The sequence below is a fragment of the Giraffa tippelskirchi genome, chromosome 5 (genome assembly GCF_054371585.1).
Source record: "Giraffa tippelskirchi isolate mGirTip1 chromosome 5, T2T-mGirTip1v1.2.pri, whole genome shotgun sequence".
NCBI classification, from domain to species: Eukaryota; Metazoa; Chordata; class Mammalia; order Artiodactyla; family Giraffidae; genus Giraffa; species Giraffa tippelskirchi.
The window spans coordinates 48,671,836-48,691,132 of NC_137279.1; the positions used below are offsets into that span (position 1 = coordinate 48,671,836).

A 19,297-nucleotide genomic window follows, 5' to 3' on the forward strand; every position below is an offset into this window, starting at 1 on the left:
TTTTTTCATCGTATTAACAATCTCTTTTTATTTTATTTTATTTTTTTTTAATAAATTTATTTATTTTAGTTGGGGGCCAATCACTTCACAACATTGCAATAGTTTTTGCCATACATTGACATGAATCAGCCATGGGTTTACATGTGTTCCCCCTCCTGGACCCCCCACCCATCTCCCTCCCCATCCCATCCTTCTGGATCATCCCATTACCCCGGCCCTGAGCCCTTGTCTCATGCATCGAACATGGAATGGTGTTCTGTTTCACATATGATAATATACATGTTTCAATGCTATTCTCCCAGAACGTCCCACCCTCACCTTCTCCCTCAGAGTCCATAAAATTGTTCCATGCATCTGTGTCTCTTATTCTGTCTCGCATATAGGGTTATCGTTACCATCTTTCAAATTCCATATATATGCATTAGTATACTGTATTGTTGTTTTTCTTTCTGGCTTACTTCACTCTGTATAATGGGCTCCAGTTTCATCCATCTCAGTAGAACCGATTCAAATGTATTTTTTTTAATGGCTGAGTAATATTCCATTGTGTATATGTACCACAGCTTCCTTATCCATTCGTCTGCTGATGGACATCTAGGTTGCTTCCATGTCCTGGCTATTGTAAACAGTGCTGCGATGAACATTGGGGTACACGCGTCTCTTTCAATTCTGGTTTCCTCGGTGTATATGCCCAGCAGTGGGATTGCTGGGTCATATGGCAGTTCTATTCCCAGTTTTTTAAGGAATCTCCACACTGTTCTCCATAGTGGCTGTACTAGTTTGCATTCCCACCAACAGTGTAAGAGGGTTCCCTTTTCTCCACACCCTCTCCAGCATTTATTGCTTGTAGACTTTTGGATAGCAGCCATTCTGACTGGTGTGAAATGATACCTCATTGTGGTTTTGATTTGCATTTCTCTAATAATGAGTGATGTTGAGCATCTTTTCATGTGTTTGTTAGCCATCTGTATGTCTTCTTTGGAGAAATGTCTGTTTAGTTCTTTGGCCCATTTTTTGATTGGGTCGTTTATTTTTCGGGAATTCAGCTGCAGAAGTTGCTTGTATATTTTTGATATTAATTGTTTGTCTGTTGCTTCATTTGCTATTATTTTCTCCCATTCTGAAGGCTGTCTTTTCACCTTGTTTATAGTTTCCTTTGTTGTGCAAAAGCTTTTAATTTTAATTAGGTCCCATTTGTTTATTTTTGCTTTTATTTCCAATATTCTAGGAGGTGGGTCATGGAGGATCCTGCTGTGATTTATGTCGGAGAGTGTTTTGCCTATGTTTTCCTCTAGGAGTTTTATTGTTTCTGGTCTTACATTTAGATCTTTAATCCATTTTGAGTTTATTTTTGTGTACGGTGTTAGGAAATGTTCTAGTTTCATTCTTTTACAAGTGGTTGACCAGTTTTCCCAGCAGATTTTTGATGACTTGAGGCTTCCCTGCTAGTTCAGCTGGTAAAGAATCTGCCTGCAATTCAGGAGACCCCAGTTCAATTCCTGGGTCAGGAAGATACCCTGGAGAAGGGAACAGCTACCCATTCCTGTATTCTGGCCTAGAGAATTCCATGGACTGTATAGTCCGTGGGGTCACAAAGAGTTGAACATGACAGAGCGACTTTCACTTCAACTTTCTTTTGATGATAGGGATCACTAACTTTGAGCCCCGTGAACCCCAGTTAAGCAAACTTTTATAGTCCTCTCTCCTTACAAAAGTATTACATTTTCTCTTTAGTAGTCTGTATTACCAAAATTGTACTAATTATCATTATATTTTGAATTTTGCTAATGAAATATGTGGAAATGTTTTTTCTGTTATTATATAATGTACCTATATATTATTTTGATTTTGTCTCTTGGCCTGCCAAGCCTAAACCCTATTTACTATGTAGTCCTTTACAAGAAAACTTGGCCAACACCTTTTGCAGACAACAGTGAATACAAGGAGCGAATGAGAATCAACAAATAGTGCTTGTGAAATGAGAAAACAGGTGTGCCTAGAGAAGACGGAGCTAGGACACTTGAAGTAGAAAACTTGTGGACATGATCAGAGCAAGAAAAAATCAAAATACTGCACCATGAAAACTAAAGCAAGGAGAGTTGGTAGAGGAAACCATTAACAGTGTTTAGTATTGTTGTTGTTATTGTTCATTTATGTCCGACTCTTTGAGACACCATGGGCCGCAGCACACCAGGCTTCCCTGTTCTTCACCGTCTCCTGAATGTGAGACAGAGCTCAAACTCACATCCATTGAGTCAGTGATGCCATCCACGCATCTTATCCTCTGTTGTCCCCGTCTGCTTCTTCCTTCAATCTTTCCCAGCATCAGGGTCTTTTCTAATGAGTTGGCCCTTTGCATCAGGTGGCCAAAATATCAGAACTTCAGCTTCAGCATCAGTCCTTCCAGTGAATATTCAGGATTGATTTCCTTTGGGATTGAGTGATTTGATCTCCTTGCAGTCCAAGGTGCTAAATAAAAAAGAGATGACTGGAAATATTGTGCCCACCCAAATTTTGTGTTTCAGCCTCAGTGGAATACCCTCCGTTCTTGAACATTGTCTGTACTCTTCTATACTTTTCTTCATTTTTATTTTCCATAATACCTCTCATACTATGTCACTCCTCTTCCTCTTCCTGCCACTAGTCCTGTTGAAGTCTAGCCAGTACTTGAAAACTGTGCTCAAATTCTGTTTCTTAAAGTAATTCAGAATTCACAATTTGAATTAATCTTTCCTATTTCATTTTACCTTTACATTTTTAGTACTGCTATTACATGATTAATCTGTGTGTGTATATTTGATTTTTTTGGTACAACTTAAAATTTTTTTGAATAAATAACATGAACCCTGCTATCTTTAGCTAAAATATAATTAAAGATTAGTGAAACTTAATAGTTGTGGGGTTTATCTGATATCAGGACAGGTCAAGGTGTTCAAGCATGGTCATTACTTGGTCTTATATTCCATACATACTTCCAGAGTATAGTAGTGTTTTTCAGACTTCAAATTGTGACCCATTAATGAGTTATAAAATCAACTTAGTGGGTTAAAACCAGCATTTAAAAAAATTAAATAGAGTAGCAAATGACAGAGTTCAGGTAATAAGAATAAATATTATTTCATAACATTTATTTCTTTTATGATTACTGAATATTCATATAAACCATATTTTTTATTGTAGGTTATAGTCAGAATAGCCTAAAAGTCATGACATAGAGCTTTGCACATTTTAGTTGCTCAGTTGTTAAATTGAATGGAATATTTGACTTGAATTTACTATACTTACATTAAATTTTAGGGATGACTGTATCATTTCAAATATAATCTGCCTAGATCAGCAAATTTAAGAGTAAGTCAAACATTTGCCAAGTATTTGCTTAGCAAAATTATAGCAGTTTATCATAGCTTTGCAAAAATTTTAAGATAAGGACTATAGACCACTATGACAATATATTCTACTGTGGATAGATATAACACTGTATACTTATGGTTTGCTTAAAATCTATATTTTGCTATAAATATAGAAATACATAGATATGGAAATAAAGTGGCCAAATGCCAAATTTTATATGGAAAAATTTTGCCTAATTTTCAATTTAAAAAGCCTGATTTGTAGCTCAGAGGTTCTCTCTTGTCTGAGTTATTGAGTCTTATATGTGCTTTTTGCATTTGACACCAGGATTAATACTTCTTTTTCAGAGACATTTCTAAGAAATTGTGTGTATATACTGGTCATTAATTATATTAGAATTAAAGTTTCACAGTAACTGAGGAGGACTGAAATGCTCTAGAACTCAGATCTCCAGTAAACTGTTAATTTTTCTTTAGGGAAACCTTCATGGTATGAGTCAGAAGTCCTAAATTATCTTAGTTATCATCAAAGATTTTCTTTTGAATATTTATAAAATATAAGAAAATAAAATCATTTAAATATATTGACAAGCCTAACTTTAGTCACCCAAAAGGAAATTTTATTATACATAGTTATTTTCCAGAATAACTTTTAACCCTAGTAGCCCTAAACCAGTCAAACAAGTAATAGAATTTTCAGAGCTATACAGTTCAAGAAAGCTGTGATAAATATTCAGTGACTTGACTTTCATTTGTAATAAGTTCAGGTATCACTATAGTCAGTTTATGAAACAATAATTATAGCATACGTGCATTTTACTAGGTAGAAGCTGAATAATTTAATGAATGACTAGAACATTTTTTTCCTTAAGAAAAACTCACTAAAGTCAAGCCTACTTGGTTGCATGTATATGGACACATAAACTTTAAGTTTATTACAAATCAGCAAAATTTTCTTCTTCATATTTTTTTATCCACTCTTTACTATTTAGTTATTTTTTTTTGTTTGAGAAAAAACAGGAAGATATTTAAAGCAAACATTTTAATTTTTAAATTATCATTTGTAAACTGATTAGAGGATGAAAGATATTTATTGAATTGTATTTAGTCATATGAACTTCAAATTCTTTACAGGAATCCAGTTTGTGCTGAAGATAGGAATAGTTAGGTATTTTTGTAAAGAGTGAAAAAACAAAAAGCTAGAAGGGATAAATAAAAGTGGAGCTCTAAGGACTGACTGTTAATCTCTTCATGTTACAACAAGATAACTAAGAGTTTGATGTTCTCCCTCAGAAGACTTCTAAAGCATATCTGTTCTGTGAAATGTTTTTTCCTTTGGACACAATTTATTTTTTGTATGTTTTCACATACTTTAACATTCTTTCCTTGGAATGTTGTTCCTTAAAAAATAAAACTTTTAATTAAGGATTTTTTAGAAATTCAGAATTGGAAATTTTCTGATGTGTATATTCACATCTAGAGACCTATTTATTTTGGAGGGGTACAAGATTTCTGAAGACTCAGCCTGTATCCTTAATTTCTTTTTTGTTATCCTGGTGCTTAGCACATGCTCTTTATGTCATGGATATTGGCAGCTTTTTTACTGAATGCTGATTCTCTTTAATTTGAGTAAGATGGAAACTGATCAGAGAATCAAGAACCCCGAGTTCTGACTTTCCCACTCTTTAATGTATGTTTGGGCAAATAATTGATCTTCATTCTCTTTTATTACATAGCCATAAGGTAGGAATAAACAGTCATATCCCTATCTCCAGTATAGGACATTGTATAAATATTACTGTACCTTCATTCTATAATTCCTGCTTCTGGGAGAAAATGAAAACCATTAGCTACTCCAGCATGAACTTTAACTATCTATGCTCTGACCTCAGCATTTCCTTTTCTCTCTCCCCTGTATAGAAATTTATCCATATTTGGACCTCTTCTTTTTTCTCAATGTGGATGAAGTATATCTTTATATTTAGGATTATTCTTATTGTCCTTTGCCTTTGACTCCATCTCTTTTGGCCTTTTTCAGAACTTTACTCCATTGGCCAACTTCAGCTTGACTAGATTTTTTTCCCCTTCTATAGTGCAGTGATCTGTATACATTAAAAAGTTAATAGTTTCACCCTCTTAAGGTAACTGATGTTAACTTTGTATCCTTTCATTTTTTATGCTTTGTAGAATTGTATGTTTGTGTGTGTATGATATTTTCTTCCTTTTTATAAAAATGGAATTACAAAGTATATATTACACTATATCTCATGGGCATAGATGTTTAATTTTCTCTTGGGCAACAGTATAATATTTCACAGAATGAATATATTCAATGGATCCAGTTACCAGTTTTGTTGTTGATCTCTATTCATTTTTTCATATTTGCTCCAGTTATCAACAGTGCTGTGCAGTAAGCATACTTGCCCATATGCCTTACACATTGGAGCTTTTATTTTAATTGACTATATTTGAAGGTGGGAGGAGAAGGGGACAACAGAGGATGAGATGGTTGGATGGCATCACCAACTCAATGGACATGAATTTGAGTAAGCTCCGGGAGTTGGTGATGGACAGGGAGACCTGGTGTGCTGCAGTCCATGGGGTTGCAAAAAGTCGGACATGACTGAGTGACTGTCTCTAAGTCATTCTTTTATGCTTTCTCAATGCTAGATCGAGGGGTATGCATCTTTTAAAGTTCAATAAATACTGTGAAATTACTTTCCCGAATAGTTGTAGTCACTCATCTTCCAGAAAATCAGTGTTTGTTTTTAAACTCACTTTCTCTAAAACAGTAGTGGTCTTTTTGCTAGTCTCATTGATGAAAGATATCTCATTGTTGCTTTGGTTTTGATTATGTATTAATTGGCTAATTGTGTTTCCTCTTAAGTGAGTTACCTGTTAATAGCCTCAGCCTAGTTGTGTTGGATTCCTTCCCCTCTTCTTGACAGTTGGTAGGACCTCTATGTTGGGATTATCATCTCCTCAACATGTCATCTGAATGTTGCCTCTCAGTCTCTAATTTTCTTAAACTTGTTTAAAGATATTGTTGTCATATTGAGTATTTTAAAGATAGTCAGCCTGTAAGAAGTAGATACTTGTCCTACTGGATATTACATTTTACTGATTAGTCAGTGAGAACAGTATGATACTGATACAGAAATAGACAACTATAGCAGAATAGAGTGTCCAAGAGCAGACCCAAGTGTATTTAGCATCTTAAAATACGATGAAGGGGCATTTCAATTAAATTGAAGGAAAGAATGGAGTATTTAACTATGTGTTTTAGATAATTGACTCTCTGTATATGAGAAAATACTCTTCACATCTTGTATAAAAATCAATAAATTTCAGATGAATGAATGAACCAGATTAAAAATAGGTTCTTTTCCTTTAACAGCCTATAACAATACCCTCTGCTTATCCCTGTCAGAGATTTATATTACATTAAAAATGCCCATTAATTTGTATTTTTTCTTCATTAGATTGTAAATACCATGAAGGCAAAAACTATGTCTTGTTAATTGTATCTCCTCTGCATACATGTAATGTTAGCACCTAGTACGTTATATATATATATATCAATATGGAATTAGTGAATGATTTCATTTGTCCCTCTCTTGTTCTATATTCTATTTTCCACTCCCAAGAAAATTATCTACAGAATAAAATGTATTACAGAAAGCTGTTCACTTTGGCCATAAACTTGCAGTAGTGATATAGTCAAGAGAAGCCTGGAGCCTGGATTAGGATAGTTTATAGTTGCTAGAGTTAGAAGCAGATGGACTTAACAGATTTAGTAGGAAGTAGACTCAGCAAAACCCTGATGATTTAGTTGAATGTTGTAGTGAATAATAAAGGCGAAAGCATAAAAGAATGACTTAGAGACAGTCACTGGGATATGTTGTAGAGGAAAAGGGCCTTTTTTTCCTACGTGAGATTATTACTTGTCTGCCTTTTTGGATGCGTTTTATCTGCCTAACACTAAAACCCTACTGCAAGTATAGTTCATTTTCTTTTCTCTTGCAAATCTCCTTTTGTGTTTTCTGCTTCTTGCTTTTCCCAGTTGCTGAACTCTGTCTTAACTGCACCTACTTTACCTCCCTCTGAGGACAAGGTAGGGGGAAACTGTGAATAGTCAAAGGCAGGCAGGATAGGAAAGCAAGGAATACTTAAGTACCTATGTTTTAGTCTATCTCAAGGATGGTTATATACTGTAGAAGAGATACAATAATGCACATTGAAAGACTGGAAGGGAAGGAATTCGTGGAGTTCTGGGTTTGTTAAGGGAAGCACAAATCATATGAGGATGAAAGTAGAAATAGATGATGACTCTTGGAGCCTAAGTTTTAAATGGTGACTGTGAGTGGAAAAAATGTTAGGATGATTATTTTTTAGCTCTTTATTGATAGATGGTATACTCACACTTTAGGATTCTGGTATGGCAGGAATAGAGTACACTCTCAAGAGAGGAGAGCTTTTGATGTAGAAGCCTTTGATCTATTTATCCTCTGTGTGGTAACCAAAAGAAAAATCCTGATTGGTACCTAGTAAATGTTTATTGGAGAAAGAGTTATGTTTTATGACTTTCTGTATATAAAAATATTAGATTCTAGCTTTAATAGTTTTTTTTTATTTGAATAGTTTCTGTGTTTGCTACTATACTCAGAGTACTTCTTTTTAGAATTAGAGCTGTGGATTTCTTCTCTATATCCATTGCCAATTTTAGCAACATGTTTAGGTTAACAAAATTTTACTACATTAAATTAATCTGTTCTAACTTTCTTGACAGTCTGTTAAATATTAGGCCTAGTAAATACAGCAAGTAAACCATAGACCATGATTTGAAATACATTGATTTTCAAGGATTAACAAAATGAAATGTTTCTTTTCTTTAACAAAATTGGCCATGCTAATCATTTTAATGTATAATAATAAGAATGTGAATTTTCCCAAGACTTTTAAATCTTAATGTCACCTTGGTAATAAACTTGAAATAGTAACTCCCTTCTATAATAAAATCACCTTAAAGACATTATAACTGGCATTTAAATATATTCTATTTACTAACCTTCTCTTGCTAAGTGCTGTACTCTGGAGAAAGTATCATTATTGTAGTTATATAGATAAGAAAGTAAAGTGCCAAGGGAATTAATTTTTCAAAAGCCACTTATAATCCACAGTTAGAATTTGAATACAGGTCTTTCTGAGTAAAAGCTTTCTTTCCACTATGTTTAGCTTTCACTCACTGTATAACATAAATATGTAACATAACAATATACACATCTATATGTAATACATATGTAGAAAATAACAAAGAAGTAGTCTAGAAAATAACAAAAAGTTATGACAGACATAGTCTATAATCTATCAACCCAGACTGCATTTTGTTGTATGCTCCTTGTTTTTTCTTTTTTTGGTATACACACACTGTGAAGGAACACTATTGTTTTTATTTACATTATTGCACTCTACTTCACTTCTTACATTAGATGTGTGGGTTTTCCACAGGTCAAGCAATTCTCCCACACCAGCTGGGCATCCTCTAATTTAACTCAGTTCTCATACTGTCCACCTAGAGAAGGCATCAAATCTCACAGGTTAAGGATTCAGGCCTTAAGATGTCCCCAAAAGCAAAGTCCATGTTGTTACTTGTGCTTCTGACCTCCAGGCTGTAGATGAGAGATTTCCACCACCCTCTCCTCAAATTCAACTTCTTTGCTAAAGCAGCTCACAGAACCCAGGAGCAGCCCAGTGAAAGAGATGTGAAGGGTAGGCACAGAGCTTCATGCCCACTGCCAGGATGCACCACTCTCCCAGCACCTCCGCTTGTCCGTCAACCTAGGCGCTCTGTAAACCCCATGCTGAGTTTTTATGAAGGCCTCACAACTTAAGCATGATTGCTTAGATTGATTAAATAATTGGCCGTTGATTTTTTTTTTAATTGAAGCATAGTTGATTTACAATGCTGTGTTAGTTGCTGGTGTATAGCAATGTGATTCAGGTATACACATACACACATATATGCATATTCTTTTTCATATTCTTTTCCATAATGTTTTGTTATAGAATATTGAATATAGTTCCCTGTGCTATGGAGTAGGACCTTATTGTTTATTTTATATACAATAGTTTATATGTGCTATTCCCAAACTCCTAATTAATCCCTCTCCCACCACCTTTCCCGTTTGGTAACCATACCTATATTTGTTTTCTATGTATGTGAGTGAGTCTGTTTCTGTTTTGAAAATAAGCTCGTTTGTGTTACATTTTGGATTCCACAGATAAGTGATAACATATGGTGTTTGTCTTTCTCACTTAGTATGATAATCTCTACATCCATCCACATTACTGCAAATGTTATTATTTCATGCTTTTAAGAGCTGAGTAGTATTCCATTATGTATATATAGCACATCTTCTTTATCCTTTTATCTGTCAGTGAACATTCAGGTTGCTTCCATGTCTTGGCACTTAAAATAGTACTGCTATGAACATTGAGGGTGTATGTATCTTTTTGAATTATCATTTCCTCCAGATATAAGCCCAGGAGTGGGATTGCTGGATCATATGGATGTTGATGATTTATTCAATTTCCAGTTCCTTTCCCTGGAGGTCATGAGTGAGGGCTCTGGGGGTGAGGATGTGAGACTGAAAGTTCTGATACTCTACCTTGGTTGGTTCCCCAGGCAACCAGCCCTCATCCTTAGGTTTCCTAGAGGTTTTCCAAAAGTCACCTTATAAACTCTGGTGTGGCTGAAAGGAACTTGTTATAAATAACAAAAGGCACCTTTATCTTGTCATTTGGGAAATTCCAGTGGTTTTAAGGAGCTCTCTGCTCTATCCCCCAAAAATATATATTTCTTATTATGAATCACAATATTACATACCCATCAGAGTTTGTATCTAAAATTAGTTCACTTCTGTTTATGTATACCTAAGAAAAGTCTTTACTGGTTCAAGATGAAATAAGGAAAATATAGTGATGATGAAGATGAATTTTTTCAGCATAAATGACTGTCTTATATTATGAGTTTCTGAAATTTATTTGGAGAATTAAAATGTTTATTCTTCTATGAAATGTTGGTAAAACTGTGGTCTGTTGTTGTAGGTTGATGATAATGATGTTATTTTTCACTTTTCAAAGACAACATCAAAGTAATGATAATCCCATGTTTTTCCCTGTTCCAGTTGTTAGAAGATTTGTTTACTACTTGATGAAATTTTGACTTATTGTGAATGCTGCTGGTCGTCTTACATAGCTTCTTGTTAACTAACAACAAAAGTATTTGATCTGGTGCTGTTTGACCTTGCTGTACATTAAGTACATTGATTTTTCACTTGTATTTATTGAGTACATTTTATATTTTCATTCCTAGTACCTGGTTATGGATTATTATGTTGGTGGGGATTTGCTTACTCTACTCAGCAAATTTGAAGATAGGTTGCCTGAAGACATGGCTCGATTTTACTTGGCTGAGATGGTGATAGCAATTGATTCAGTTCATCAGCTGCATTATGTACACAGGTGAGTAAGATGTAGTGAAGGAGTGGATTATATAAATGTCAGATGTTTTGTAAGAAAGTGATCATTTTGATGACCATGGGATGATTTCTTCTTTGTAAACTATTTGACAGGTATAATGATTTATTTTAAAAATTTCCTACAAATGTGTTATTTTGTATATAGTTTAAGATGGAATGAAAAGAAAAAGGCCATTTACAAAATGACTTTTACATAGGCTTGTTCTTATGCCTGTTTTCAGATATTAAAAATCTCTGTCTATTTAAACATCTCATAATTTATGTGTAATAAAAAATGTTAAAACTTATTGGATGGTTTAAAAGGCAGCTTCACATTTTAAAAAGAAAGAAAGTAGGACATCCTTCCAGAGTTATTGGTGAATTAATCATTCAGATGAGAAAATCTTTTGAGTTGTGCAAAATGTGGGAGGGCAGAGACACTAAGGAGAAGGAGGTAAAGGGATCCTGGCCTGTTAGAAAAACAATCCTTTTCTCAGACAGTGGTTTGAAAACTTCAGGATATGCATCAGAGTCATATGGAGGGCTGTTAAAACTCCAGAGTTTCTGGTTTAGTAGGTTGGATGGGGCTGGAGAATTGGCATCTCTAGACCAGCAGCAGTTATCAGTAGCATCATCTGAGAAGGTGTGAGTTAGTTAGTTTTAGTCGCTAAGTCATGTCCGACTCTGACCCCGTGAGTTGGACACGACTTAGTGACTAAAACTAACTAACTCACACCTTCTCAGGTGATGCTACTAGTACTGCTGCTGGTCTAGTGACCTCACTTCGGATAACTTATGCCAAGAGAGCCATGGGTGTTTCTTTTGAGTTGCAGGTGATAAGTGTAATCTCTGTGAAGAACAGGAATGGGGGAAGAAAAAAATTTTCTGTCTCAGTGTTTATTTTGATGTAGGTATCTTATGTTGTGAATATCTTATGATGATTGATTTAATTAGTAATGAAGTTTTAGGACATCATTAAAAAAATATTTTGGTTAAAAATGTTTGTATTTTTCAGATCTCAATTTCACTTTTCCTATTTGCATGCTTTTCTCTGTTGATATCTGATAATATCAAAGTTTATTGAAAACAAAAACATGAACACATTTTGAAAATTATAAAGCACAATGCAGTTTTTAAGATGGTACTGTGGTCTCCAGAGTGAATTATAGGATAAGAACCCAAAGTGCTTTTTTGTTGCTTAAGCAGTAATCCAAGATTTTAGCTGAGGACTGTCATTTAAAAATACTTTTAAAATATCATTTCATTGAACATTTAAAGAATGCTAGTCTTAGACTTGTGGAGTTTAGAGAAACTTTAGTCAGCTCACATCTAAATTCTCAACAAGGAATGATCATTTCTGAAAATAATGCATCCAGATATAGAGATAGTAAATATAGGATATTACCCTCCTTTCTGCCAGGTTGTGACAGATATTCTTAACTGATCATAGGAGCCTTTCCCACCGACTATATATGCAGTCTTATAATTATTCTCAACACAGCATTCTGGGTATCAACTATGTTTCTGATACTGACATCTGGATTGAAATCCATTTCAACCCTGAGTGCTGCTTGAGTACCAGGCTGGGTTTAGAAAAGGCAGGAGAACCAGAGTTCACATTGCCAACATTTGATGGATCATAGAGAAAGCAAGGGAATTCCAGAAAAACATCTAGACTTCTGTTTTATTGACTACTCTGAAGCCTTTGACTGTGTGGATCACAACAAACAGTGGAAAATTTTTAAAGAGATGTTAATACAAACCACGTTGTCTGTCTCCTGAGAAACCTGTATGGGGGTCAAGAAGCAACAGTTAGAATCAGACATGGAACAACAGACTGATTCCAAATTGAGAAAGGAGTACGTCAAGGCTGTATATTGTCACCCTTCTTATTTAACTTCTGTGCAGAGTACATGATGCGAAATCCTGGGCTGGATGAATCACCAGCTGGAATCCAGATTGCCAGGAGAAATATCAATAACCTCAGATATACAGATGACACCACTCTAATGGCAGAAAATGAAGAGGAACTGAAGAGCCTCTTGATGAGGGTGAAAGAGGAGAGTTAAAAAGCTAACTTAAAACTCAGCATTCAAAAAACTAAAATCACGGCATCCGATTCCATCACTTGCTGGCCAATAGAAGGGGGAAAAGTGGAAGAAGTGACATTTTTTTTTCTTGAGCTTCAAAATCACTGCAGACGGTGACTGCAACCATGAAATTAAAAGACCCTTTCTCCTTGGAAGGAAAACTATGTCCAACCTAGACAGCATATTAAAAACAGAGACAACACTTTGCTGATAAAGGTCCATATAGTCAAAAGCTATGGTTTTTCGAGTAGTCATGAACAGGTTTGAGAGTTGGACCGTAAAGAAGGCTGAGCGCTGAAAAACTGATGCTTTTGAACTGTGGTGCTGGAGAAGACTCTTGAGAGTTCCTTGGATAGCAAGGAGATCAAACCAGTCAATGCTAAAGGAAATTAATGCTGAATATTCATTGGAAACACTGATGCTGAAGCTCTAGGACTTTGGCCACCTGATGTGAATAGTGGACTCATTGGAAAGACTCTGATGCTGGGAAAGACTGAAGGCAAAAGGAGTAGGGGACGGCATAGGCTGGGTTGGTTAGATAGCATCACTGACTCAATGGATTTGAGCATACTGAGGGATAGTGAAAGACAGGAGAGCCTGGCATGCTGCAGTCCATTGGGTCACAAAAAGTCAGACATGACTTAGCTACTGAACAGTAACAACTTAATGTTAAATGAACCCTATTAATTCCTTTATTGGACAGCTCCAATGTTACAGAATTTTACTTTATGTTAAGCTGAATTTCTTTTTCTCCTAATCATTGGTCCTAGTTTTGCTTTCAGAGTCACATATAATAATCTAATTTATCTTACAGTCATCATGCTTTCTGAAATCATCTCTTCTTTAGGTTAAATATCTAAACGTTTATAGTGTCTCTGTTATCAAAATTTACATATTCTCTTTCCCACTGTTTCACACATGCACACATACACACACATACTCTCTCTTTCTTATCAACCTATGACCACGTCCGTACCTGTTCTCTCTCCCTTCTTGTCTCTTTTTGGTTCAGGTACATCAATGCACTTCTTAATATGTTACTCCCATTTTCTTGATAGACTGTTTTCAGCAAATAGTTTACTGAGTAAATATTTGTTGAGTCCTCTTTTACAAATAGCATTGTGCTATGTATACGTGAAATTTTAAGTATAAGTATAGCATACAGTTCTGACACTGAAGACAAGCTTCTTGTCTGTTTGGGAGCACGAAATGTAAGATAAATAAAGTGTATATGGAAAGGCCACAAAACTAAAATAGCTAAAGTGGTTTTGAAAAAGAATAAAGTAGGAAGAATCACTGTAGCTGATATTGAGACTTACTATATTGTTGTCTTAAGCAAGACTCTGGTAGTGGTGGAGGAATAAGCACATAGATCACTAGATACAGTAGAGAACCCAATCAGAGACTAACACAAATCACTCTTAACTGATTTTGACAAAGCTGCAAAAGCAATTCAATGGAGGAAACATAGTATGAAGTAAAGGAAGACACATTTGAGATGAATGAATGATAGAAAATCTCTGCAATGAAATAGATAATATAAAAGAACTACTGTTGTTGTTCATTCGTTTAATCATATCCAACTCTTTTGTGACCCCATACACTGTTGCATACAAGGCTTCTCTGTCCCTGGCGATGTCCAGGCAAGAATAGTGGAGTGGGTTGCCATTTCCTTCCCCAGTGGGTCTTCCCAGATCAGGGATCAAACCTGTGTCTCCTGTATCAGCAGTCAGATTCTTTATCACTGAGCCACCAGAAAAGCCAAAAGGAACTATGTATATGTATATGCAAATGAACTAATATAAACAGTATGTGTAATAAATGATCACTTTTGTAATTTGTCAAATGCTGTGTTAAAGCATAGGATAGTATACTGATCAAATTATTTACTTTTATATTTGCCTTATGGCATCCCACTCCACTATGCTTGCCTGGAGAATTCCATGGACAGAGGAGCCTGGTAGGCTACAGTCCATAGGGATAGCAAAGAGTTGAACATGATTGAGGTGACTAATACTTTATTTTCTCCACTAGTTTTTAAGCTTCTGGAGGTAGAGACTATGATGTTTTCCTTTATTATGTTTGATAGATATATTTTATTATGTATCTCTGGAGGTTTCCTTCCTCTAGACAGGGAACCTTGTGTTTGTTTCAAAGTCTTCTTACTGGATATGGGTTAATTAGTTTTTGCAATATAGCATTCACATTGTCAAATCATATTTTATGAACAGTTACTATTGCATCTAATATTTAGACTATACATAAACTTAAAAAATAAGTCAGTCATTGTGTAGTGTCCATTGGATTGTATTTCTTCATAGTGTAGTTATTTATCTAGATGTTTATTCATTCCTTTTCTTTCTCTTATCATTCCACAATGGATTTAGGTAGTTTAAAGTGCATGCAATAAAACAATGGCAGAATATTTGTGTGAGTAAAGTATCATGAGATAGAACTTATAATTAAAAATAAAGAGCCTAAACCAGGAAAAAATAACTATTGAGCAGAAGTTGTTGTTATATTTTCATGTTTTTCATGCTTACCTGTACTTGTTTTACTTGGTATATAGTTTATTCATGTAAAAATGCTCACACTTCAGATCAGACAAGGATCCTAAGGGCTCGGGCACACTAACTTTTTTTGGATAGACTGTCTCTGAAGTCAAATTAGGTTGGTTTTGTGGAACATAATGGAGTATGTGTGCTTTCCTGTGTTTGTCTTAAATGTTAAATACTGGCTTCAACAAATCCTTAGAGTGAAAAGTATTTTTTGAAGTACTCTGTCCTTACTGTAGTCCAAAAATAAAACAAGAGGCAAAAAATAATTCACTTGTTTTTCATGGATGTCTTCATCACTTCTTTTTCCTCATGGAATTTATTCAGTATTCAAGATTTATGACTATAGTTTTTATAAACCTCACCTACTTAATGTTAATACTGTTTTATGTAATATGGTTAACTCTAGGGTAAAGTGTACTGATGCATTACAAGAAATGGATCAAACCTATTTTTATAGAATTTGTTGAGGGAAATAACACAGAATTCAGTTTCAAAAGAGTTTTTTCATCCCTTATCCCATAAGATTTTATGAAGGATAGGTATGTACGGGCCTCCACCAGGACTTCAGGCAGATTTCATCTCTTTTCAGCGTGGATATGTAGTATGATTTGTTAGTTATTCTCTTGGTATATATAAAATCATTATACTTTTATAATGAAGTAGAAATACTTTGAAGCCCAAGGCTAATAAAAAACTCCTTTCAGTCTCCTACAAGTCTGAGTCTCATTTGAAAACTAGAATTTTTGATACTACTAATGAAGGAGTTATTTGTATAATATCTTAAAATTACTAAAGAATAGATAGTTTTACAGTTAGAAATTGTCAGACTAGAGTTGTAGGTGAAGTTGGGATGTCAGCCATTATAGAGATCATTTTACTTAAAGATAGTCATTATATTACAGTGCATTTAGTATTTCAGTAACTGCAAGGAATCTGGGCCAACTTCACTGTTAAAGGGACCAGTCTCAAAAGACCACCCTTACTTCTGGCACCAGTGACAGTTCAGGGGGTTCCCAAGACCACTTTCAACTTTAATAATTTTTAGGAAAGATTCATAAAACTCACTGAAAGCTCTTCTACTTACAGTTCCAGTTTAATACATGGGAAGGGTACAGAGTGAAATCAGCTGGGAGAAGGAAGTGCACAGGGCAGCTCTCAGGAGAAGTACCAAACCCAGGGCTTCTGTCCTCTTCTCCTTGAGAAGTTAGGATCACATTACTTCTCTGGCATCCATGTGACAATACAAGTGGAGTACTGCCAATCATGGAAATTCACCTGAGCATTTGGTTTCCAGAGTTTTGGGGGTTGCTCAATCACATGTTGCCTATACGACTGACCTTTCATCTCCAGCCTTCTCCTGCAGTTGAGATGATACCTTTACTTTCCAGTCCCTTTCAAAAGTAAAACTGATACTACATGGACCAAACAAATTACATCATCATGAATTACATTGTTAATCTGTTTGGTGGCCCAAGGCCCCACACAAAGTTGCCCTATCGGGCATGACGTTCCAAGGGCCTAGAGGTCACCTACCAGTAGCTGCAGCAAAAGCCAAACATCTTTTTGGGTGAGATTAGTTCTTCACTGCACAGGCTACTCCCTGGCCTTTAGCCAGGGCTCTTTTACAACAAAATGGTCATATTTGTGGGAGGGGGTGAGGGGTGGAGCTTTCATTTAGTGTAACATTTATAAAATAAACACAGCAATAGTTCCAGTGTGAATATGTCTGTCATTTGGAGAAGCTCAGTAGGGATAAATTCAAAGAAACCAATCATTTATCTAATAAGGCCATACATTTCATGTTTTTGTGCTACTATGTTAATTACTTGTTTTCCCACTTTGATCTGTTATTTATAACATATGATAAACTTGTGCAGAACTGTTCAGCATAGAATCTAGCTGAGGGTTAGCAAAATTGAGTTCTTTCTCCGGCTGATCATTTTATTTTATCCTGAGGAGGCTTTAACTAAATCTTCTGATACACTTATATATTAATGTCAGTATTATCAAAAGACCTACGTAATGTGGTTCAATCTTACCAGCAAGGCCAATGTTAACACCATATGGTGAGTCAGAAGATGCTGGCATGTTACCAGGGTCCCACTGAGTTAGCAGCCATCTAGTCCATCATCATGTCATATGACTAAATTGTCTCCCAGAACAATGGCACTCAGGTTTGCAGAATTCCATTTGACGATGCCAGGTGCCAAAAGCAGGAAGTTGTTTCAGCAACATATGGCTTCACCCCTTGTGGTATCTGGTGTAATTGAGCTAAGAGACAATATCATCTCTTGCTCTGAGCCTCTCACAGAGCATCAGTATAACATTGGATTCCCCTTATTACATAATCCATTTATTCATACTTTTATCCTTAGCTATTACTTTTCCTTCTCTCCATTTGTTACTTATTCTTGCTCGAACTTTTGGTTCTTTGGAAAAAATGTTAGGTTTGACCCTGTGCTGGTCCAGGTTGACAGCAGCAGTACTAGCAGGTGCCTCCATCTCAATGCATTGATGCAGTATAGGGTTGATAAATACAGAAATACCTATCTCAATGACCAAGCAACCCAGCAATATTCCCTGCTAGCCTCCATTTTTCCAGATGGGAAGATGGCATGTACCAAGTCCTTGGGAATAATGACATTAAGGTTTAAAGGCTAGAATTTCTTCTTAGGAATTATCTTTGCTTTTGGCACCTACAGTTGCAGCCCTGGTGCTGAGACTCTGCATCTGGTAGGAAGGTGAGATGGGAGGGAAGAATTATACAGCCATACCATCATCCTATGGACAGAGGTTCGTGACATTGTACAGGAGACAGCGATCAAGATATCCCCAAGAAAAAGAAATGTAAGAAGGCAAAATGGTTGTCTGAGGAGGCCTTACAAATACCTGAGAAAAGAAGAGAAGCTAAAGACAAAGGAGAAAAGAAAAGATGCACCAGTTGAATGCAGAGTTCCAAGGAAAGCAAGGAGAGATAAGAAAGCCTTCCTCAGTGATCAATGCAAAGAAATAAAGAAAAATAATAGAATGAGAAAGACTAGTGTTTCCTGACTTTCTACTTTTGCATTCCAGTTCCCTATAATGAAAAGGACATCTTTTTTGGGTGTTAGTTCTAAAAGGTCTTGTAGGTCTTCATAGAACCATTCAGCTTCAGCTTCTTCAGCGTTACTGGTCAGGGCATAGACTTGGATTACCGTGATATTGAATGGTTTGCCTTGGAAACAAACAGAGGTCATTCTGTCGTTTTTGAGATTGCATCCAAGTACTGCATTTTAGACTCTTTTGTTGACAATGATGGCTACTCAATGGCTACTCCATTTCTTCTAAGGAATTCCTGCCCACAGTAGTAGGTAAAATGGTCATGGTTCCTTGAGATCTCTTCAAGAAAATTAGAGATACCAAGGGAACATTTCATGCAAAGATGGGCTCAATAAAGGACAGAAATGGTATGGACCTTACAGAAGCAGAAGATATTAAGAAGAGGTGGCAAGAATACACAGAAGAACTGTACAATAAAGATCTTCATGACCCAATTAATCACAATGGTGCGATCACTCACTTAGAGCCAGACATCCTGGAATGTGAAGTCAAGTGGGCCTTGGAAAGCATCACTAAAAACAAAGCTAGTGGAGGTGATGGAATTCCAGATGAGCTATTTCAAATCCTAAAAGATGATGCTGTGAAAGTGCTGCACTCAATATGCCAGCAAATTTGGAAAACTCAGCAGTGTCCACAGGACTGGAAAAGGTCAGTTTTCATCCCAATCCCAAATAAAGACA

At 35.7% G+C, this 19,297-nt stretch overlaps 1 protein-coding gene and 1 long non-coding RNA gene across 11 annotated transcripts in view; one reads left to right on the forward strand and one right to left on the reverse strand.

Annotated features, from left to right (window-relative positions):
- The window catches only part of CDC42BPA (CDC42 binding protein kinase alpha), a 292,824-nt gene that overhangs the window by 108,791 nt on the left and 164,736 nt on the right, over nt 1-19,297 (forward strand). For all 10 annotated transcript variants that reach the window (XM_081486909.1, XM_081486911.1, XM_081486910.1 and 7 more), the window contains one exon: nt 10,726-10,874. In XM_081486909.1, coding sequence (XP_081343035.1) covers nt 10,726-10,874 — 149 coding nt within the window. The remainder of the gene's footprint in view (nt 1-10,725; nt 10,875-19,297) is intronic.
- LOC145505140 (uncharacterized) lies at nt 12,817-18,541 on the reverse strand. The gene is made up of 2 exons (XR_014052877.1): nt 18,402-18,541; nt 12,817-17,484 (listed from the first exon to the last, which is right to left on the reverse strand). It is a non-coding gene; the product is annotated as an uncharacterized LOC145505140 (long non-coding RNA).